The sequence below is a fragment of the Rhinatrema bivittatum genome, chromosome 8 (genome assembly GCF_901001135.1).
Source record: "Rhinatrema bivittatum chromosome 8, aRhiBiv1.1, whole genome shotgun sequence".
Taxonomy (NCBI): domain Eukaryota; kingdom Metazoa; phylum Chordata; class Amphibia; order Gymnophiona; family Rhinatrematidae; genus Rhinatrema; species Rhinatrema bivittatum.
Window position 1 is genome coordinate 239,120,563 of NC_042622.1, and position 23,787 is coordinate 239,144,349.

Here is a 23,787-nt window from a genome sequence, read left to right on the forward strand (position 1 = left end):
CTATCAAAGTCTCAAGAAAGACCTTATTGAACCAGCAACAACTACATAAATCAATCAACACCTTATCATGCAATTAAGATTTTAAATAAATAAAGCAGAAAGTAAACAAATATAGTTTTTTTTTAGTGAACCAATAGTATGGCCAATTTTTTTCCCCTATTTGCTTTAGTATCACTACATACCAAAACACAAAACCGACAACTTTAAATCTTGTGCATCTTAAAATTTACCTGTGAGCGAGGAGGTGAAGGACTGCCTCCAGGACTGCCTCCCAGCAATTGATCCTCTGGGAGAGAGATGACCCTGGGTAGAAATGCAGCTGCAACTCTCTCTGCACGTGATTTTTTTTTTCTGATGCTGCAATGGCCTAGAACAGACGCCTGTCTGGAGGCCGCAGGCACATGTGGTATGCACAGAGGGGTCAGACTTTTTCCTGGGATGTCAAAATGCACAGAAATAATGTACTCTATTGGTTATATGTAAGGGCCCCGCCCAAAAGTTAATCTTGTTCCGCTGTTATATGTAAGGGCTCTGCCCAAATGTTTTTGTTTTTTGTAAACCGATGCGATGTGTCAACGGATGTCGGTATAAAAGAGACCTTAAATAAATAAATAAATAAATAAATAGGCTATAAATAACTTACCTAGAGCGTCTCTCCAAAGCTAAGCGTCCACAAAATAGATCCTCATCCTGAATAATCTCTCACAGGCTCCCCCCCAGTGTCTCCTCCTGGCCTTCACTCGTCCATCCTTCCATCCTTTCCCTTACCCTCCTTTCCTCTCATTCACTCCACCCTCACCACAATCCCCATCCTTTCTCTCTCATTCCCTAACCTCTATTCACCTCTCCCCTCCATTTTCTAGATACAAAAGATTACTGACTAGTTCAATGAGTTCTGTTTGACACTTTTCTTGGCAATGTTTATATTGTGATTGGCTTATGCTACTATGCCCTTTTTCCTTGAAATTTTTTAAAATAAATAAATACATTTCCTTAGTTTTTTCTCCCTTTCATGCTCCTCTCCCATTGTGGTCTAAAGCGGATACTAACCCAAGATATTATAGTATTTGTTTGGGTTTGTGATTTTTTTTCCTTTTATGCTATTGGAATCAAATCATTGTTTCTGTTCAAGTTTAACTTGCTTTGTAAATCTTGAAATAAACGAAATAATAAAGGAAAAAGAAAAATACCATTTTTATAATGTTGCTCATGGTCTTAGATCATTTTAACTGTTCTTCTTGTGCTTATACTGAACATTTTTCTAAGTATTGCATTATTTATTACAATATTTAAATCACTTATCCCCTGCTCCAGGATATGAACATATATAGTATACAATATTCAATATGATTATATTATATTATGAGTTGTATTTATTGGTATGTCCTATTACTCTGCAGACGGTCTTGACCCCTGTTGCATGCATGGAGATGTAGTTCCTGAAGCGCTAAAGGAGCGTAGCACTACAAGTCCCAATATGCAATGGGTAGGACCGGGCGTGGCCCCCCTCCCCCTTCATCGCGCTTCTCGGCTCTGGGTTGGAGGAGCTACCCCGGTTGTGCTCTCGCGAGACCTGCAGGCAAAGGGGTGGGACTTGGCTCCAGCCTCGTTCTGAGCGGCGTCCGCGGCCTTGCCTGAGCTGGGTGGGCTGTGGCGGCCCACCCCGACCGCTTTCCTGCTGGACGTCGCCAGGCGCGCCCTCTCGTCGCGGCCGGTGGAGAGAGGCCCGAGGTTCCCCTCGAGTCCGTAGTTGCCAATTGCTCTCTTAGAGTCCGAAGGGAGCCAGGGCCCGGGACTGGGATCGGAGGACCTCCCGCCTCCTCCAACCGCTCCCAAGCGGGACTTGGGGTCCAGAAAGCGAGACACAAATCCCTCACCAGGGATTGGGAAGGCACCGCCCCCTCCCCCCCCTCGGAACCTGCGGTCTGGAGAAAGGGAGAGTCCCCTCCCTCAGGACTTGGACCCTGGTGTAAGAGGCGCCCCCAGGACGCGCGAGTTGGGAGAGGGCCCTTCCAGAGACTGGAGAAAGACCCCCGATACCTCCGTCCCCGAGGTCCAGGAGCCCGCGTGGGGATACCCCGCAACCAGGACTCGAACCTGAGTGTGAGGGGAGAAGGCTCCTCAGGGCGCAGGGGCTGGAGTAGGAGGAGAAGAGCCTGAAATTCAGAGCCGCGAGGACTTGAGAATTAGAGGGCGAGGGACCCCGGTTAGCAGCTCCCGGTAATACCAGAGGGTCGCTGGTTGGTCACCAACTGTCGGCCCTAAGGACAATATGCCAGCTAAAAGGAAGCACGTGCTGCCGGCTTTGAACATTGCGCCCACCATTGCAGAGGGGCCCTCTCCCACCAGCGACGGCTCCTCGGAGTAAGTACGAACTTCTGACCGGGGCGGGGAGTGGGGCTCCAGACTGGCACCTGCTCTTCGGGGTACCGGGGATTTAAGGAGCGCTTGAGGTTGTTGGTTTAGAGACCGGGAATGCGTGGCATCTAGGAGGTTCCGATCCTTTCTTACGTTTAGTGGAATTACCAATGTAATATGAAAACCTGGACCATTTAAATAAAGGAAGAAACATCTGGCGCGTACGACTGGAAGTCTTGAAGCATAGCTCAGCCAGTGAATTTTACAGAGAAGTGTCATTAATGAAATTTTAGGACATACCACGAAAAACGAGTGTGTCAAATGTGAAAGCTTCAAAATACCAGGTCCTGAGTTTTTCAGAGACCTTCCTCCATCCCTGCCCTACCTACCTACCTCAGAGTCCTTGTTTATAAATCCTGTTTTTGGAACATCCTGCAGTGTTAAAAAAAACAAAACACACACACAGGCAATGCACATTATATCGTTAAGAAAATGGTTATTAAAAAATTGCAGATAGGCTCATTAGGAGTTCCTCTCATCTAAGTGGGGTGATGGCAGTTAACACCCCTATATATAGAATTTGTTTTTTTCTTTTAGTGCTGTGTGAAAGATATATAGAAAAGGGAAGATCTCAGCCTGGTCGGTTAGAAAGTGCTAGAGGCCAATAACCAAGAGGGTCTCAAGGTTCCTTTTGTGATTGGTGTATCCTTGGGTAGAGAAATGTTATTCTTTGTGTTTCATGGCCCAGTAGTCAAGCTGCTTAAACTGTTATTTTCAGCATCTGCTCCCTCTCACTATCATTTATAATGTATTTGAATCAAGACCCTCTTATATTAATGTTCTCTTCCAATCTGATAAATCATTCACTGGCATTACAATATCTAGGCCAGAAGTTTCCAAAATCTGACCTGGAGGATCCCCAGCCAGTTAGGTTTCAGGATATCCACAATGAATATGTATGAGATAAAATTAGCTTGCTGTGGAGGCAGTGCATACAAATTTATCTCATGCATATTTATTGTGCGTATTCTGAAAACCCAATTAGCTGGGGCTCCTCCAGGACAGGTTTGAGAATCATTGATCTAGGCAATAGATAAGACCTGGTGGACCTGCTTTCTAGAATCTCTTTTCAATGTTGGAGTTTGTTTTGAAGAAGACATGGGAAAGGCTTGCTTGAGGATTGGAGGCAAACAGTGCAATTGCATTGCCTGCTGGTTGTTTGTCTCATTTCAAACTGATGGTACTGTTACATAAGTTGCTATATTCAGAGACTAGATGTATGTTGTGTCTAATGTGCAGTGGTATGAGTCTACATGTGCATTGCAAATAGAGGGCACAAGGCTTCTAAAGGCTTCTCAAGGTGTTGCATATAGGGAAAAATAACCCTTGCTGTAGTTACAGGATGTTAGGTTCCATATTAGGAGCTACCACCCAGGAAAAAGATCTAGGCATCATAGTGGATAATACTTTAAAATCGGCTCAGTGTGCTGCAGCAGTCAAAAAAGCAAACAATGTTAGGAATTATTAGGAAGGGAATGGTTAATAAAACGAAAAATGTCATAATGCCTCTTTATTGCTCCATGGTGAGACCGCACCATGAATACTGTGTACAATTCTGGTCACCGCATCTCAAAAAAGATATAATTGCGATGGAGAAGGTACAGAGAAGGGCAACCAAAATGATAAAGGGGATGGATCAGCTCCCCTAGGAGGAAAGGTTGACTAGGTTAGGGCTGATCAGCTTGGAAAAGAGACAGCTGAGGGGGGGATATAATAGAGGTCTTTAAGATCATGAGAGGTCTTGAATGAGTAGATGTGAATCGGTTATTTACACTTTCGAATAATAGGACTAGGGGGCATTCCATGAAGTTAGCAAGTAGCACATTTAAGACTAATGGGTGAGAAATCTTTTTCACTCAATGCACAATAAAGCTCTGAAATTTGTTGCCAGAGGATGTGGTTAGTGCAGTTAATGTTGCTGGGTTCAAAAAAGGTTTGGATAAGCTCTTGGAGGAGAAGTCCATTAACGGCAGTTAATCAAGTTTACTTAGGGAATGGCCACTATTAATTGCATCAGTAGCATGGGATCTTCTTAGTGTTTGGGTAATTGCCAGGTTCTTGTGGCCTTGTTTGGCCTCTGTTGGAAACAGGATGCTGGGCTTGATGGACCCTTGGTCTGACCCAGCATGGCAATTTCTTATGTTCTTAAGATACCCTATACCTGAGAATATCGACTCGGAAGAGAGTTCTTTCTTGTGCAGCTTCATTCCTGTGGAATGCTTTTCCAGTAGAGCTAAAAATGGAGCCTGATTTAAATTTTAGAAAGGGCCTGAAAACATTGTTTCAGAATGCCTTCTTCTAGTTAGTTAATTGATTTTGAAATGTTTTTGAGACTTGATGGTTTTAGAATGTTTTTAGGATAAAATAATTAGTTTTATAATTTGTTTTTAGGGTGCCTTTATTACATTTTATGTTAAATAATACAGTATGTCGCTATTATATGAATGTTTGTTTGCTACCCACACTAAAGTAATGTATTGGAGAATGCAGGATATAAATACCGCAAGAGAAGTGGAATAAAGTCCAGAGAGTCAGGGCTTTAGGATGCTGGCTGGTCCTATGCCTTAGTTTTTGTCCTAGGTCCCATCGGATCTAATACCATCCCTGTCATGGGATCAAAAAGAAAAAAGTGAGCTAGTAACTGAGCAGATAAGTGGCTTGAAAAAGGAACTAATTTTCCCTGGTTGAAGATTGCTTTCCTTTCTGTGAGCTCCCTTAGAAGCAGGTAGTGTTCTTTGGTCTGGTTAGGTTTGTTGGCACTGGAAATGTTGCCCGGGAAGGCAGCAGGAAATGTGACAGAAGCCCACACAGCATACCATATACAAAAACAGATTTTGCCAAGTTTCTTTAGATAAACTATACTGGCTTCCACAGTGTAGTATCGGATCTTTTGGTTCTGTTCTTTATCAGAGGCACCCTTTTTCCTCCGTGCTGTGTTGCAGTACATTTCACCTCCTCTGGCCATAAAATCTTGCGTTGCATTACACTAGGTTCTTATTTAATGGGTTTTCGAGCAGTAACCAGGCAAACCAATATCATTCCTGGACTGAGTTTTTACAGAGGATGTTGGCCTTCATTCCACTTGTAATGTCCAGTAAAGGAGTAAATTGACCTCCAGTTCTAACTGCTCACATTTATGATGACTAAAAGTCATTTCCATGAAGTGAAATACAATTTGATGCAAATGGGGAGGATAGCCTTACTGCAAAAGGGTAAAGAACCTTGGGCTGCTGTTTTAAGAGACGAAACGTTCTGAGAAATAGTGGTGGGCATACCTGTGGTCCTCATTTTCTTCGTCTTTAGTTTCTGGAATGCGCCTGACTACTATTTCTGAAGATTTCACCCCCCCCCCCCAATTCTTTCTTATTGGGGGGTAACTTTTTTGAAGGAGTTAATAAACAGGTGGATAAAGGTGAACCAGTAGATGTAGTATACGTGGATTTTCAGAAGGCGTTTGACAAAGTTCCTCATGAGAGGCTTCTAGGAAAAGTAAAAAGTCATGGGATAGGTGGTGATGTCCTTTCGTGGATTGCAAACTGGCTAAAAGACAGGAAACAGAGAGTAGGATTGAATGGGCAATTTTCTCAGTGGAAGGGAGTGGGCAGTGGAGTGCCTCAGGGATCTGTATTGGGACCCTTTCTTTCAATATATTTATAAATGATCTGGAAAGAAATACGACGAGTGAGAATCAAATTTGCAGATGACACAAAATTGTTCAGAGTAGTTAAATCACAAGCAGATTGAGATAAATTGCAGGAAGACCTTGTGAGACTGGAAAATTGGGCATCCAAATGGCAGATGAAATTTAATGTGGATAAGTGCAAGGTGATGCATATAGGGAAAAATAACCCATGCTATAATTACACAATGTTGGGTTCCATATTAGGTGCTACAACCCAAGAAAGAGATCTAGGTGTCATAGTGGATAACACATTGAAATCGTCGGTTCAATGTGCTGCATCAGTCAAAAAAGCAAACAGAATGTTGGGAATTATTAGAAAGGGAATGGTGAATAAAACAGAAAATGTCATAATGCCTCTATATCGCTCCATGGTGAGATCGCACCTTGAATACTGTGTACAATTCTGGTCGCCTCATCTCAAAAAAGATATAATTGCGATGGAGAAGGTACAGAGAAGAGCTACCAAAATAAGGGGAATGAAACAGCTCCCCTATGAGGAAAGACTAAAGAGGTTAGGACTTTTCAGCTTGGAGAAGAGACGACTGAGGGGGGATATGATAGAGGTGTTTAAAATCATGAGAGGTCTAGAACGGGTAGATGAGAATCAGTTATTTACTCTTTCGGATAATAGAAAGACTAGGGGGCACTCCATGAAATTAGGATGTGGCACATTTAAAACTAATCGGAGAAAGTTCTTTTTTACTCAACGCACAATTAAACTCTGGAATTTGTTGCCAGAGGATGTGGTTAGTACAGCTGTGTTTAAAAAGGATTGGATAGTACTTGGAGGAGAAGTCCATTACCTGCTATTAACTGAGTTGACTTAGAGAATAGCCACTGCCATTAGCAATGGTAACATGGAATAGACTTAGTTTTTGGGTACTTGCCAGGTTCTTATGGCCTGGATTGGCCACTGTTGGAAACAGGATGCTGGGCTTGATGGACCCTTGGTCTGACCCAGTATGGCATTTTTTTATGTTCTTATGTCTGCAGATTCCCTTAAATTCTGGCTTGAATAAGAATACTGATGATGGTTTGCTTCCTGTTTACTTGGAAAGTTGCCTGTTTTACTGTGGACATTTGATGGTGGAAGCAGAAACTGTACTTTAATAATGTGCAGTATTTCAAATGTACACACAAGTTGTAAATGCTTATCCTGTGTCAATTATAAATATTCCTGCTACTTTTAAAACACTTTAAACATAGAATCTGATGGCAGATAAGCCTCATAATGTTAATCTATTCTGTCCAGTTTGTTCTCTTTAAGCTACCTTCCTAGGACTCTTCCTGAAACCATGGAAGTAGCCACATTTAGAACTTCCTTGCAGAGTGTGAAATCTGATTGGTTCATGCAGTTTCTGGATGCATGATGTCACACATGACATACTGAACAGTATGGACCAATAGGATGTACTGATTGTGAGGTGATTGCAACATGGCAGTTCAAGGGAATTGCAGGAACACAGCTTTCAAAATTTAGAAAAAATAAATTCATAATTAGGTGCTCAGTTGATAGAGGTGTTATTGTTTGTCCTGTGCGCTTTTAAAGTATTGCTCAGTATGCAGGTTAAAGTTGATGTGTTATTGTATTGGACATTTGGAATTTTCTTTTTTTAAATTTTTTTTATCACTTCAGAGGCGGGACACACACAGTGTAATTCAAAAGTAGTCTTTATTTTGATGTGGCAGCGAGCGACTACTACTTGTCTTTGTTTTGTTTTTAGAAATATGCTACAATCTCAGATTTTCTCTTGATAACTTGGTTTTCCTGGCCTATATTTCAGATAATTTTTCTTTGCTATGTTAGGGCTCCATCCTTTCCTTAACAGAATCTGATACTTACCTTTTCCTCTTCAGATGCTGCCTGGACCCTACTGTAGAACTTTTAAACCTAAGGCTGCACAGATTGGTTGGTTTCAATAAACAGTTGTTGAGGCACACTCACCCCTAGTCTCTCTCTTTCTGCAGGGCAAATCTTGTGGACCTCCAGAAGAAGCTGGAGGAGCTGGAACTGGATGAGCAGCAGAAGAAACGTCTGGAGGCTTTCCTTACCCAGAAGGCCAAGGTCGGGGAACTGAAGGATGATGACTTTGACAGGATCTGCGAGCTGGGAGCAGGGAATGGAGGAGTAGTTACCAAAGTTCAACACAGGCCCTCTGGACTGGTGATGGCACGCAAAGTAAGGGGTTGATGTCAAAATCATTGCCCTCTGCTACTTTTAGTAGGGTGTCAGGGAAAGTGCTGGCAGGGTAGCGGTAACCCACTTCTCTGCCATCCTTTCTTTGCATGTCATTAGATGTAAAGATGTGCTGTGAAGCAGTTTGTCCTTTTTAATCTGTTGGTTGTGCCTTTCAGTCCTCTGAAGCAGGTTCCAAGCTTTGTATCATTCTAGCTTCTCTGGCACTGAACTCCCCCATCTGCCATTCCATGTCCAAAAGATCCTACTTGGATCACTGTCTCTTCCTGTTATCAGTTTGCCCATTTGTGGTTGGATTACTCTTTTTCCCCTTTTCGTCAGCTGTCCGGTATTATCCTTGAGGTAAAACAGCTGCCGTGATGCCTGCCTCGGAGGTGACTGCTTCCATGTTTCTGAAGTAATGTTTGTAAGGAGTGATGGTGACCTCATTGAGATGTGTGTGAGATCTGCGTTGGCTTTGACTTCCAGAGCAGATTTCGTTTAAATTCTTTCCTTAGTATACTAGGGAAAGCATTTAGATCCAATTTACTAATGCTTTTTATCCTAGAGGCAGAATCTGAAGAAGCCACTTTATAAACAAGTTATTTTATCAGCTTTGTGAGGAGTGCTGATGCTGTGTTGAAATGAGATGTTGATGCTCTGCCTGCTGTCAGGGATACTTACACTCTCTCTCCACAATGTGTCTTGCATATAATCCCCCTCCTTTTTTTTTTTTTAAAGCTCATTCATCTAGAGATCAAACCAGCTATCCGAAACCAGATCATTCGGGAGCTGCAGGTGCTGCACGAATGTAACTCCCCATATATCGTGGGCTTCTATGGGGCCTTCTACAGTGATGGTGAGATCTCCATCTGTATGGAGCACATGGTGAGTCCCACAAGAATGAGGCCAAAAAGGCCTATCTCAAGCCGTAATCTGGGCATTTCTTGCAGCCAGCATTTCTTGGGTTGGTGCAGGAGCAGGAATGGCAATGTCCCAGATCTGATTGTGGGGAAGGTCTACAATTCTGATTTTCAACCCATCTCTAGTTCTCATTCTGGCATTGCTATTCTAGTGAATGGCCACACTGTTTCCAGTTATACTGAAATAGCCCCATTTCCCTGTACGTACCCGGATCAGTCCAGACAGTGGGTTGAGCCTCCTGTCCAGTAGAGGGAGACAGAGAAAACTGAAAAGGTATCATATATCAGGACAGTGTTCACCCCTGCATCCCTTCAGTATTTCTCTGTCTCCCAGCAGAGGCAGCCAGTTGAACCTGTGGTTCCCTAGCTTTCTCTGTTTTCCACACTGTGGTGATTTTTCTTTCTCCTGATTGTTTCCAGGATCAAGAATTGATTAATTTCTATATGTAAAAAAAAATAAAATTTGAAGGAAATCAAACTTCTTGTCTATGTGAGACAGCTCTGTCTCACAGCTCTTACAGGGTCCCAGGGGGGATTTTCCCCTTGAGTACTCAGCCTGGGACCCCCTCTTCCCGGTGACCACTTGCCTGGCTTAAAGGGGTGATACTGGTGGTCCAGTCACTCCCCCTTTTCATGCCTGCCTCAGGTCTTTTAGCAGAGAGGCTCCCATTCCTCTGCTCGTTTCTTTGGAAAAAAACCCAAAACATCAGAGGCACAGTTTACCCGCGCTTTTCATTGCAGGTGCCAGCAAGGTAAGCAGCTGGGGAAGTGATTACTGGTGGTCCAGTCCCTCTCTTCACCTGTGTCCGTCTGAGCACTGTGTAAAAAAAAAAAACCCAAAAACAATTTTTGAAAATTTTTTCTCTTTTGGTCAGCTGCAGTCCAGGAGGACCCCTGCCTACCTGAATCGCCGTGTTTTTGGCCGATTTCTTCGTGTTTTTTTTTATCTGTTCCCCCCCCCCCCCCCCCCCCCCCACCATGCTGCAGCCATTCTGGTATATAATAGCATGTGTGGATCGGCCCGCATGGCTTTCTAGGACTGGATTTGCTCGAGGTGCCTTCCAGGGGGAGGGCAGCTCTTTTTCAGGGTCTGCAGCAACAGCCAAGCCTCGAGGGGGCTCAAAAACATCAGGGCTCCGCGGGAGCTCAGAGCTGATCCTTTCTCTCCCTCAGTGCAAGGATGGCAGCCATCTTAAGTACATGTGCTTGCAGCTCAGGCAAGGGGTTGTGGGGGAGGGGGAGCTTCCTCCTTGTATCCAGTCCCTGTAACTCCTGATGAGAATGCAGATCAGGATCAGGTTTTTGTTTTTTTTACAGGAGGACCCTGCTTTTCCAGGAGATCAGGATGTTGATTCTGATTCCTGTTCTTTAGATTTTGTCCTCCTTATGCATAAAGCCTTTTTGGCTTCCAGGTCTCTGCAAGGTGGTGCCTTGCCAGTCAGACCTACGCAGGGACTGCCCCCCAAGGTAGCCAAGCATGCCGATGTTCCTGCATCTCTAAGGGTCGCAAGGGTAAACGTGCGGTGGTTTCAGGAGGGTCTGCCGGGCAGTGCGGCTGCAGGTGCAAGAGCCTCTCCTCCCCCTCCTGCGGTGGGGGGGGGGGTGGGGCATAGCTGAGGAGCAAGGGAAACGGGCTTCTTTGGAGGGTGATGACCCTCAGGTGGTCCGTCTGTTTCCAGAGGGAGCAGTTGGAACCCCTCATTCCTGCAGTCCTGGTGGAGCTCGGGGTTCAGTCTCCACAGTCTGTAGCACTCATGCAGCGGGCAAGCCTCAGGTGGTTTCAACAATTACTCAGCACCCGGGACCTCCCGTCTGCAGAGACGGAACAGGCAGAAAGGCTGGAAGGCGCGATTGCGTATGGGGCTGATGCTCTCTATGATCTCCTCAGAGTGCAAGCCAGAGCTATGGTCTCAGCGTTGTCAGCCAGGCGATTGGGCTGCAGACTCCTCTTCTAAATCGCAGTTGGGCAGTCTACCCTTCAAGGGTAAGTTACTTTTTGCAAGGACCTGGACCAGCTTATCAAATCCTTGGGTGACAACAAGGTTCATAAGCTACCGGAGGACTGCCCCAAGCAGTCCAGATCTTCTTTTTTTTTTTTCCGTCGTGCTCTCGTTTCTAGGGGCAGCGCAGATACAACAAGCCGCATGGAGCTTTTCAATGAAACACCTCCACTAGGTCTCCAGCATGGTCTCACTCCTTTTGGGGCAGATGGCCCTTCCGAGATGGTACCCATCAAGGCACCGCCGCAAAGTCCTCACGATGAGATACGGCCGGCCCATTCCTCCGTTCCAGACTTAGGTGGTCGGCTGTTCCTATTTCTCGAAGAATGGGCCAAAATTACTTCGGATCAGAGGGTCCTCGAAGTAATCGAAAGAGGCTACGCGTTAGTTTGCTCGGGATCTCCCGGACCTCTACTTGATCTCTCCTTGCGGAACTCGGAAGCACCCAGTGGTGTACCAGACTCTTGACAGGCTTCAAGCGCTCGGTGCCCGGTCCCCCACCAGGAACAGGGATCCGGCCAGTATTCCATCTACTTCGTTGTCCCCAAACAGGACAGCTCTTTTCGACTGATCCTGGACCTCAGAGTCGTCAAGGCTCTCAAGGTTCCCCATTTTCGGATGGAGACCCTGAGGGGCGGTGATAGCGGCGGTTCGTACAGGGGAGTTCTTTGCCTCTCTCAACCTGACGGAGACCTACTTTCACATCCTGATCCGCCAGGAACACCAGAGATTTCTTCGTCTCAACATCCTGGGACGACATTTTCAGTTTCGAGCACTCCCATTCGGTCTCGCCACCACGCCACGCAACATTTACCAAGATCAAGGTGGTAGTGGCGGCTTCCTCCGGCAGGAGGGAGTCCTAGTCCACCCGTACCTGGACGATTGGCTCATTCGGCCAAAGTCGACCTGTGCGTGATAGCGGGTCAACCAGCTCTTGTCGGTTCTCACCCTCCCTCGGGTGGATAGTCAGTTTCTCAAAGAGCAACCTCAAGCCCTCTCAGGTCCTCAAATTCTTAGGAGCACGCTTCGACACTCGTGTGGGCAAAGTTCTGTTACCCGAGGCCCGTGCACTCAAGCTCATGGGTCAATTCCAACATCTTATTATCTCTCACAGTCCCCACGGCCTAGGATTATCTCCAGGTTTTGGGCACTATGGCTTCAACTATAGATTTGGTTCCCTGGGCCTTTGCGCATATGCATCCTTTGCAGAAAGCTTTGCTATCCCGCTGGTAAGCCGGTCTTTTCAGACACCCTTACCACTTTCCGATGTTACCATCGACAGCATGCAATGGTGGCTCCCCTTTCGCCCCATCTGTCGAAGGGGATGCCTAAGTACTTGAACCCGCCTGTCCGGGCTATTTGTCCGTCGTGGAGCCTTACCTTGGGTCTCAGCGTCTTTGCGAGGCACCCTTCGAATCCCTTCGGCGAGCCACACTTAAGGATCTGACCCTTAAGACTGTCTGTCTGGTCTCTATTTGCTCAGGCCAGGAGAGTGTCTGGCTCCAAGCTCTGTCTTGTAGGAGCCTTTCCTTCACTTTTTCTGATTCAGGTGTTTCCCTCAAAAAAGTCCCCATCCTTCCTGCCAAAGGTTGTCCTCCTTTCATGTAAATCAGCCGTGGAGCTCCCTGCTTTTTCTCCAGAGGACATTGCGAACACGCCTGGCGCGATCTACGGCGGCGAAGATGTGAAGAGGGTCCAACTACAATTTTGCAGGTGACGAATGATTTTCGAGTCTGATCATCTCTTTGTCTTATGGAGCGGGCCAAGTAAGGGGGGAATAAGGCTTCTAAAGCTACTATCGCTCGCTGGCTAAAAGAGGCGATTGCGTCAGCATATATTTGTCAGGGCTGGTCGGTTCCGGAGGCTACCTCTTGGGCGGAGAATCAGTCAGTCTCACCGCAAGAAATCTGCAGAGCAGCTACTTGGAAATCCCTACATACCTTCGCGCATCATTATTGCCTCGATGTTCAGGCGCCAGTCTTTGGCTCTTTGGAGACAGGTACTTCGAGCGGGACTGTCTCAGTCCCACCCTGTTTAGGGAAGCTTTGGTACATCTCACTGTCTGGACTGATCCGGGTACGTACAGGGAAAGGAAAATTGGTTCTTACCTGCTAATTTTCGTTCCTGTAGTACTACGGATCAGTCCAGACTCCCGCCCTGACTACATCTACATTGCTACGTCCGCTCGGAGTTTCTCTTTCACAGGTTCTTTTTGGGATTTCTCTACTTCCTCTTTGAGCTTTAAGACACTGGAAGTTCATCCAAATTGTAAGGCACCAGGAGGTATCTGCTATATATATATTGATAGCTATGTAAGAGCATTTTTCATATATGTTTGAATTTTTTGTTTCATTTGATAGTTACAGTTGTTTACTTGCTTGATCTTATCCTGGTTCTCTGCTATTTTGGCTGCTTTGATATCGATTATACTGAAGGGACACAGGGTGAACACTGTCCTGATATAGGATACTTTTTTCAGTTTTTCTGTCTCCCTCTGCTGGACAGGAGGCTCAACCCACTGTCTGGACTGATCTGTGGTGCTACAGGAACGAAAATTAGCAGGTAAAAGCCAATTTCCTTTAGCTCTTCTCCTACCTTTAAACATTGGAAGGGAAGGCATCTCTGAGACTGAAACCTCAGTGTCACTCTGGAGCTTAACAGAAGTTAATATAATTACAACCATCCACCTTACTCATAGGCTCTTCAACAGCACCATCTTCTCCTATCCTTGTTAGTATGCATCCGTTGACAACAGTCATTCAGGGTCTCATTTCCTACAGTTATTTCGCATCATATGCAACCTATTTATTATTCACCTTAATCTCCCTTAGCCAGTTCGATCCTAGCTCTTGTCATGTATCCTTGCATTAGTTTTTGGTTTATCTTGAATCCCTAGAACCAGTCCATATTAACTACTTACTATGAGCAGGAGAATCTCATCTGGTTGGATTCATGTTTTGTTTTTTAATTTGCAATTTTTATTGTGTTCCTTGAAACATTTAACAAACCAAACATAACGTGGCCCGAAGGCTAATACATCTTTAAGTATCAAGGTTAACAGTTCAATTTTGTAGACTATTTTCCCTCGCCCTCCCTCCCCCCATACATGCTGGTGTCCATATATCATCGGATAACACAGTTCACAGATGTCTGAAAATCGTAAATAATAGCAAACATATACAGGAGTACACTCATAGGCAGTCGATGATAATGCAACAAGGTGTGTACAGAAGGGGTCAACGAGTACATTAGGGATGTGATTGCCCAGAGTAATCAGACCTAGGGGCACAATATGTTGGGGTGTGCTCGCTTCCTGGTTAAATAAGGTGTCGAGAACCTTATTAAACTTATCCATTCTATGGTGTTTGGCAGCAGTAATTTGTGCAAATTTTGTCCAATCTCTCCAGTACCCCCCACCTCCCGGAGAGTCGGTGCCTACACTCTCTCTTCCAAGAAAAGGCAGTCTCCATTCTTAATGCTATACAAACAATGCTGAATGAGTGTGGATGAGTGAGACCTGAGGCCTCATCTTGCAAATAAAGAAGTGCATGGGTTATGGTTAAGTGAATGATGCGTTTAACATGTCAGAAAGGAGACTCCCCAACGACGACCAAGTGTTCTGAATGTATTTGCAATCCCCCACATGTGCCGATAAGAGCCCGGTTGAGAGCAATACGCCAGCATAATCCACTACTCCAAGGATTAAACTTGCTTAGACGAGTGGGCGTAATGTGCCATCTAAATAATACTTTGACTATGCTCTACGATAGAGGAGGAGATTGAGACAGACTTGGTCTTCGTGAATATCAGAGACCATTGTTCTTCAGAAAGTGGTGCACCCAAGTCTCGTTCCCAGGCATTAATATGAGTGGGTTTAATCCTTAATAGAGTGTTCAGTAGTTTGTAGATTTTGGATATCGGGCCCTTTTACAACTGCGAGTGTATACAATACCCCTCAAACAGGGATCTCTTAGGTGCCAGTTGGGATCGCGTCTCCAAATTAGCTTTGAAAAGCGTTATCTGGAGATAAGTTAGAAAGTCGGATGGAGGTAGATTGTGCGTGGCTTGCAATGCAGTAAAGGGAATTATTTTATCGTTTGACAAAAAGTGGGCAATTTGCGTGAGGCCTCTAGGCTTTCCATGCAGAGAAGGATAGGAAGGAAATGCATGGAGTGAAAAGTGGTATTATGAAAAAGATGGGATGAGCAGTAATAGGGGGTCGGACCCAACAGTCTATCCCTCTATGGGTATGTCTAGTAGTAGGAGCCAATTTGGGGCATGGATGCCAAGTGTGCCTGGGTTGCCAAACCATGCTGGAAGTGGCATATCTCCTGACCAGATTTGTTCAATTTGTACCCAATGTTTTATTACTGGTGCACTGTGCCAGTCAATGATGGGGCAGAGTTGCAAAGCAACATAATACCAGGACAAGTTTGGGAGTCCTGGGCCCCCGTCAAACTTATTTTGAAAAAGAACACGTCTGGCTACCCTTGGGGGGGCGGGGCCTCCCTATGAAGCACATTTTAATTTCTTTTGCCAACGTTTCATAGTCGTGGACGCTAGTGGGATTGGGAGTGTTTGGAATAAGTTAATAGTCTCGGCAAAACATTCATCTTAACGACAGCTATCCTGCCAAACCAGGAAATGGTAAGGTGTGACCATCGATCTATGTCCCTCTCCATTGTTTGCAGCAAAGGGACGTAGCTTAGTTGGAAAAGATCAGTTCCCTGTATGTACCAGGATCAGTCCAGACCACTGGTCTCCCTTCCAACAGAGTGAGTCAGAGAAAAAAAACTGAAAAGGCAAACCCTCCTAACCTGGTGTGCCACCCTGCAATCCCTCAGTATTTTCTCTGACTCTCAACAGAAGGGTTGACAGAACCTGTGGTCCTGATTTTTCAATTTCTTTAAATTTAGTTAGTAGTTTTTTGTTTTGTTTTTTTTACAGAGTCTAAGGCTCTGGATGATTTAGTTACACCCTTTGGCTACAGCAAGTTGGTTGTATAAAAAAAAAAAAAGCTCAGTGCGGTTTATTTTCCCAGGCTTTTCACTCAGCAGGTAGAGGTAAGGCAGGGGCTGGCAGCTCTAAACGCCTTGTTCCCATAGGGCCATCTATCTCTGGAGGGGGATTAACCGGTGGGCCGGTCCCTCCCCTTGGCGCCCCGAGACGAGTTTTACTCGGGTGCTGCAGCGTTCCCAGAGCTGCAGAAGGCCGCTAGTCGGCAGGGTATTTTAAGTTCTTCTTTTTTCTTTCCTACTGTGCTGTTTGGACCCCTCTGCCCCCCCCCCCCCCCCCCCCCGCCCCCCCGGGATGCCACGAGGGCTATCGTGCTCAGCATGTGGGGAGGCGGGGTTGTGCCTCTCGCAGGACGGGGTTTGCACCCACTGCCTCCCCAGGGGGGAGGGCTCATCCGGGGGTGATTTTGGGCCCATTTTGCCACGAGCCGCGGAACGGCGATCACGATCGGGTCCTGGTCCGTCGCTGGCGCGCACGGGAACGACGGCCATTTTGTCGGAGCCCTGCCTGCCGACTGGGGGAGAGGATTCTCCGATTTCTCCTCCCAGTCTGAGACCCGTTCGACCGCGCGATCTGGGGGCCCGCCCCCCTCAGGAGCCCGGTCCTCCCCCCTCCTCCTCCTCCCCCTCACCTATCTGATCCCTTAAAGAGCCAGTTAGTTTTTTCTTTTCAAAATTTATTTTACTTATGCATAGCGCTTTTTGGAGGCGGAAGCTCATCAGCAGGATGAGCAGCCCCCTCCCGCGAAGGTTTGCGCGGCAGGATGCGTCTCTGGATGCCATTTCGGCCCTTGGGGGGGCTCCGGATCCTGCTCCCTTGGAATCTTTTCTGGATCCTCTCCTCCAAAACCTAGATGGGGGTGTTGATGAGTCCGCTCCAGTAGAGGGGGATGACCCCCGGGTATCTCTGCTGTTTCGCCTGGAGGAATTGGATCCCTTGATCCCCTATGTCCTGGAGGAAGTGGAGGGCACCAGTCCCCAGTTCGGAGCCAGTTAAGGGGAAACCAGTGCTCTTGGGGCTGCGTGCCCTACCCCCAAACCTTTCCTTTCCACCCAATGCTTAAACAATTTGTCACTTGGGAGTGGGAATCTCCGGATGCGACCCTGCGGGTGGGACGGGCGATGGACAAACTCTACCCTTTATCCGAGGAAGCCTTGGATATCCTCAGGATTTCCAAGGTGGACGCGTCGGTTACTGTGGTCACCAAGCGGACCACCATTCCTGTTATGGGAGCGACGGCTCTTAAGGACTTACAGGATAGGTGGCTAGAAGTCCTCCTCAAACGCATTTTTTCAGCTGTCAGCGCCTCATGCAGCCTCATGCAGGAGAGCAACCCTCGGGTGAGTCCTGCAAATGCTCACATCACAGGTGTTGCCGCCAGAGGAAGCAGATCAGGCGACTAGAATGGAGTCCGCGGTAGCTTACACAGCGGATGCATTATGATCTGTTGTGGGCATCTTCACGCAACATGGCCACTGCAGTTTCGGCTAGACTGCTTCTCTGGCTCTGGAAACTGGTCCGCGGACATTTCTTCCAAAACTCAGTTGGGCAATCTTCCTTTTAAGGGAAAATTGTTGTTGGGGAGGAACTTGACGCCCTTATCAAGTCTCTTGGGGAGAATAAGGTGTATAAATTGCCAGAAGACAAGCCTAAGTCTTCCAGGCCCTTTGGGGCAGCGCGTTGCCGTTTCCGAAGACAGCGCAGATTTCGGCAGTTGCGGCCACCCTCTTTTCCAGCCTGACAACTGTCTCAGAGGGCTCAGTCTTGGCCTACTTCCTTTCGTGGTCGGAAGCCATTTTGGGAGGGAGGCTCTCAAGGGGCCTCTGGAGGTAAGCAGTCCCAATGAAGGTGTTCCGACCCTCTCCCCGGTTCCAGTGGTGGGAGGTCGTCTCTCCCTGTTTCTCGAGGAGTGGGTCAGGATCACGTCGGACCAGTGGGCCTTCAATATCATCGCTCACGGTTATGAGTTGGATTTTGCCCACCCGTTAAGGGATCTTTTTTCTGATTTCTCCCACCGTCTCTCTGGCCAAGCAAGAGGTAGTTGGGCAAACCCTGAGTCGTTTGAAATCCCTGGGGGCTATTGTTCCGGTCCCTCCAGAAGAGCGCAGGGCCAGCAGGTACTCCATCTATTTCGTAGTCCCGAAGAAGGAGGGGTCCTTCCGGCCAATATTGGATCTCAAGGCAGTCAACCGAGCACTTCGGATTTCCCGATTTCGCATGGAGACTCTACAGTGGGTCATTGCGGCCGTCCACTCAGGAGAATATTTGGCCTCTTTGGACTTGACCGAGGTGTATCTTCACATCGGAATATGAGAGCGTCAGCGGTTTCTCCGGTTCATGGTCCTGGGGGAGCATTATCAGTTCCAAGCTCTTCCGTTCGGCTTAGCAACAGCGCCTCGGGTCTTCACCAAGGTAATGGTAGTCGTAGCAGCGGCCCTCTGGCGGGAGGGGATCTTGGTTCACCCATACCTGGATGATTGGCTCATCCGGGCCAAATCGGAGAGCCTCTGTCGGGAAGCAGTGAGCAAGGTTCTACTCCAGCTCCAGTCCCTTGGTTGGGTGGTCAACTTTGCCAAGAGCCAGTTGGTACCATCTCAGGTTCTCAGCTTCCTGGGAGCACGCTTTGATACTTCGGTAGGCAAGGTCTTCCTCACTTGGGAGAGGAGGCTCAAGTTAGTGGTGCAGATCCTTCGGCTCATGTCCTTACCCCTGCCCATAGTATGAGATTATTTGCAGGTACTTGGTTCCATGGCGTCTACTCTGGAGGTGGTTCCCTGGGCGTGGGCGCTTATGAGACCATTACAACGCACATTGCTTTCTCAGTGGGATCCATATCGGAGGAGTTTTGCCTGCCTTTGCCACTGATGGAACCAGCCAGGTCCAGTCTCGATTGGTGGTTGATTCCGGCCCACTTGTTACAGGGGATGGACCTGGAGGAGCCGCAGTGGGTAATAGTTACGACTGATGCCAGCCTCACTGGTTGGGGAGCAGTTTGCCAGTCACAATCCGCTCAGGGTCGTTGGACAAGTTATCAGGCGACGTGGTCAATCAGTCGATTGGAAACCAGGGCGGTACGCCTGGCATTACGTGTTTTTCTCCCTCTGGTAGTCCAGTGTGTAGTGCGAGTCTTGACAGACAACACGACGACTGTAGCCTACATAAACCGCCGAGGGGGACCCAGGAGCCGGTCGGTGGCCTGGGAGGCTGAAAGGCTCATGATGTGGGCAGAGCGACATAGAAACATAGAAATGACGGCAGAAGAAGACCGAACGGCCCATCCAGTCTGCCCAGCAAGCTACGCACTTTATCCTTTTTTTTAATCTTTTTCTCTCTCCCATCTGTTACTATTGGCTTCCAGTACCCTCCAGCCCTAATTCCCCTCCACCCCACCACCAATGTAGAGAGCAGCACCGAATCTGCATCCAAGTGAACATCCAGCTCAATTAGGGGTAGCAACCGCTGCAACAAGCAGGCCACACCCCTGCCCCATACTCTTACCCACCCCTGGTTTGTTTGTTTTTTTGGAGATGACAGCCCTCCATCCTTCCGCTCCCTGAAGGTGGAACACCAACCACTGTCATCCTGCTCCGTGAATGCCTCTGTGGCTACTGCCGCTCCGTGCAGTGTTTTGCTGCCTCCTCTTTATTCACATCCTCTAGACTTGATGGATCCACAGTGCTTATCCCACGCCCTTTGAAGTCCTTCACAGTTTTAGACTTCCTCTGGAAGGGCATTCCAGGCATCCACCACCCTTTCCGTGAAGAAATACTTCCTGACATTGGTTCTTAGTCTTCCTCCCTGGAGCCTCAGCTCGTGACCTCTGGTTCTGCTGATTTTTTTCTGATGGAAAAGGTTTGTCGTTTGTCTTTAGATCATTAAAGTTTTTCAAGTATCTGAAAGTCTGAATCATATCACCCCTGCTCCTCCTTTCCTCCAGGGAATACATATTTAGATTCTTCAATCTCTCCTCGTATGTCATCTGATGAAGACCCTCCACCTTCCTGGTCGCCCTTCTCTGTACTGCTTCCATCTTGTCTTTGTCTCTTTGTAGATACGGTCTCCAGAACTGAACACAGTACTCCAGGTGAGGCCTCACCAAGGACCTGTACAAGAGGAGGATCACTTCCCTTTTCTTATTCGACATCTAGTCCGGTTGGTGGCCTCGCACATAGCCGGGGTGGACAACGTGCAGGCAGAATTTCTCAGCCGCCAGCATCTAGATCCTGGCGAGTGGGAATTGTCTGACGCAGCTTTCCGGCTGATCACTTGTCGTTGGGGGGTTCCACACCTCGACCTGATGGCAACTTGGACAAATGCAAAGACGCCCCGGTTTTTCAGTCGTCAGAGAGACCACGGGTCGGAAGGAGTGGATGCTCTTGTCCTTCCATGGCCTCGCGGCGTACTACTGTATGTTTCCGCCTTGGCCACTAGTGGGCAAGATCGTGCGTTGGATAGAGAACCACGTGGGGTCTGTCATTCTGGTAGCCCCAGAGTGGCCCTGAAGGCCGTGGTTTGCGGATCTGATCTCGTTGGCGATCAACAGTCCGGTGCGTCTCACCCACCTTCTGAATCTTCTTGGACAAGATCCAGTATTTTTAGATCGAGCGGATCGCTTTTATCTAGCGGCCTGGCTTATGAGAGGAGGCAATTGAGGAAGAGGGGATATTCGGATTCGGTTATTTCTACCCTCTTGTAAGCACGGAAATCGTCCACGTCGTTGGCCTATATTAGTGTTTGGAGAGTTTTTGACTCTTGGTGCCAAGGTTTGAACATCCCCCCGCGTCTGGCTTCGGTGGCACACATCCTATCCTTCCTGCAGGAGGGTCTGAAGAAAGGTTTAGCTTGCAGTTCTCTCCGGGTGCAGGTCGCGGCACTGGGTTGCCTGCGGGGCAAGATTGATGGCTTTTTACTGGCAGCTCATCCAGATATGTCCCGTGTTTTGAAGGGGCAAGCATTTGCGCCTGCCGGTATGACAAATTTGTCCTGCCTGGAGCTTGAATTTAGTTCTCAAGGGCTTATGTGGTCTTCCTTTTGAGCCCCTCCGGCGGGCTATGTTTAAGGATTTGACACTCAAGACTGGTTTTTTTTTTTTTGGTAGCCATTACCTCCGCACTGCGAATTTCAGAGCTTCAAGCTTTGTCGTGTCGGGATCCGTATCTTCGTATTTCGGATTCCGGAGTTTCGCTGCGGACCATTCCCTCCTCCTTGCCCAAGGTGGTGTCGACCTTTCATGTCAATCAGACGGTAGAGTTATTGGCCTTCCCGAATTTGAATCAGACTTCTGCGAAGGAAAAAGATTTGCATAAGTTGGATGTGCGCCGGGTTCTCCTTCGCTATCTAGAGGTGACCAATGCTTTTCGATTATCGGATCATTTGTTTCTTATTTGACTGGTCCTAGACGGGGGACACAAGGCATCCAAAGCTACGGTTGCTAGATGGTTGAAGGAGGCCATTTCCTCCACTTATCTTTGCGCTGGGCGTGTCATACCAGAAGGCTTGAAAGCGCGCACTACCAGGTCTCAAGCGGTCTCTTGGGCGGAGAGCCAGTTGGTCTCGCTGCAGGAGATTTGTAGAGCAGCCACTTGGAAATCCTTGCATACTTTTGCGAAACATTATCGTGTGGACGTCCGGGATCCAGAGGTCGACTGTTTTGGCAGCAGTGTTCTTCGTGTGGGACTCTCCAGATCCCACTCCAATTAGGGCAGCTCTGGTACACCCCAGTGGTCTGGACTGATCCTGGTACGTACAGGGAAAGGAAAATTGGCTTTTATCTGCTAATGTTCGTTCCTGTAGTACCAAGGATCAGTCCAGACACCCGCCCTTGGGTTTTTTGGAGAGTCTGTATTTTCTGTATTTTTTCTTCCTTCTTACCTCGTCAGAGTTCTTTTCAGGCATGGGAAGGAATCTTCTTGATTGATATGTTATGCGGTGGTACGGTTTGTTTCTTTTACCGCGCTTATTGGTGTAGCCACTGGTTGTTATGTTTGGGGATTTGTTCTCCTTTATTGGTTATTCTGCTTTGATATCGTATATACTGAGGGATCGCAGGAGGCACCCAGATTAAGAGGGGTGCCTTTTCAGTATTTTTTTTTCTCTGACTCCCTCTGGAAGGGAGACACAACCCAGCGGTCCGGACTGATCCTTGGTACTACAGGAATGAAAATTAGCAGGTAAGAACCAATTTTCCTATAGATTTTTCCCCATTTGGATTCCTAAATATTTGTTTGGACTGTGCCCATTTGAATGGATGAGTAGATTTCAGATACAGCGTAGTTTGGGAATCACACGTGACAGTCATATTTTTTGACTTATCCCAATTAATTTTAAAGCCAGAAACTGCACTAAAGGAGGCCAAATTATTTTCAATAGCCTGCATTGATATGTGTGGATTAGTAATTGTAAAGAGGATGTAATCCGCAAATAACGAGGGTTTGTAGGTCTCGGAACCCAAGGGAAAGCCGCTGAGGGGATTATTATGGATAGTGATGGCCAATGGTTCCAGAAAGATGGCGAATAGTATGGGTGATAGTGGGCAGCCTTATCTTGTGCCCCTTTATACAGTGAAGGTATCCGAGTATCCTCCATTTATTTTCAAACATGCCTTTGGTTTATCGAAAGAGCCTGAATCCAATTGTAAAATGCATCGCCAAAGTTCATGACCTTCAGAGTCTCAGAGGAATGGCCAATGCACCATGTCAAAGGCCTTTTCAGCATCTATATCAAGGAGGTGCATGAGCAGCTGCTGTGTGCCCCAAAATTAAATTTATAATTTTCCATACATTATTACTGGCCAACCTGCCAGGAATAAACCCAGCTTGGTCCGGGTGAATAATGTGGGCAATAAAGCCATTGAGGCGGGCTGCCAGCATTTTGGCCAACATCTTTAAATCAAGATTAATCAGGGATATTGGGCAGTATGAGCCACAAAGGATGGGGTCACGGCTTGGTTTGACTATGATTGTAATACCAGCAAGATTTGAGTCGGGGAGCAATGAGCCGCCGGTCTGCAAGTGATTAAATAATTTTTGCATAGGCGCAACCAGCTGGGGGGCAAAGAATTTATAAAATCTTGCGGTAAGTCCATCAGGACCAGGAGCCTTTCCTGCCTTGAAACCCTTTATAGTCAGCAGCAGTTCTGGAGTAGAGATATCTGCATTGAGGAGTTCCCTCATTTCCATAGTGAGACAGGGAAGGGGGATAGAGCCCAAGTAAGAATGTATAGTCTCTGGCAGTATCTAGAGTTTGGCCAGCAATTTCTGAAATTTTATCAATCTCTGACGAGGTTGATAGAATCTCGCCTCTTATCATTTTTAATTTTTAGAATATAATTTGGAAGGTAAGTTGTTTCAGTTTGTTAGCCAACAACTTCCCTGCTTTCTCGCCTCCTTCAAAGTGTTCTTGGCGTGAGAGCTCCAGGGAATGAGCAATAGAATCAGCTTCCAATCAGAGGAGATCCTCTCTAGCTTTAGTGAGGCGGATTAAAATAGCTGGGGATCCAATCTAAGTGTGCTTCTTTGAGAGAAGTTGGATCTCATCCCGTAACTGAGAGCTTGTCTTATTCTTTTGTTTCTT

General features: G+C 47.0%; 1 protein-coding gene across 1 annotated transcript in view; it reads left to right on the top strand.

Moving 5' to 3' along the window:
• Nucleotides 1-1,553: 1,553 nt before the first annotated feature.
• Nucleotides 1,554-23,787, top strand: part of MAP2K2 (mitogen-activated protein kinase kinase 2) — a 60,581-nt gene continuing 38,347 nt past the window's right edge. Inside the window, exons 1-3 of the mRNA XM_029614252.1 lie at nt 1,554-2,364; nt 8,069-8,279; nt 9,018-9,164. Of these exons, the coding sequence (XP_029470112.1) occupies nt 2,273-2,364; nt 8,069-8,279; nt 9,018-9,164 (450 nt within the window). The 5' untranslated portion in view covers nt 1,554-2,272. The remainder of the gene's footprint in view (nt 2,365-8,068; nt 8,280-9,017; nt 9,165-23,787) is intronic.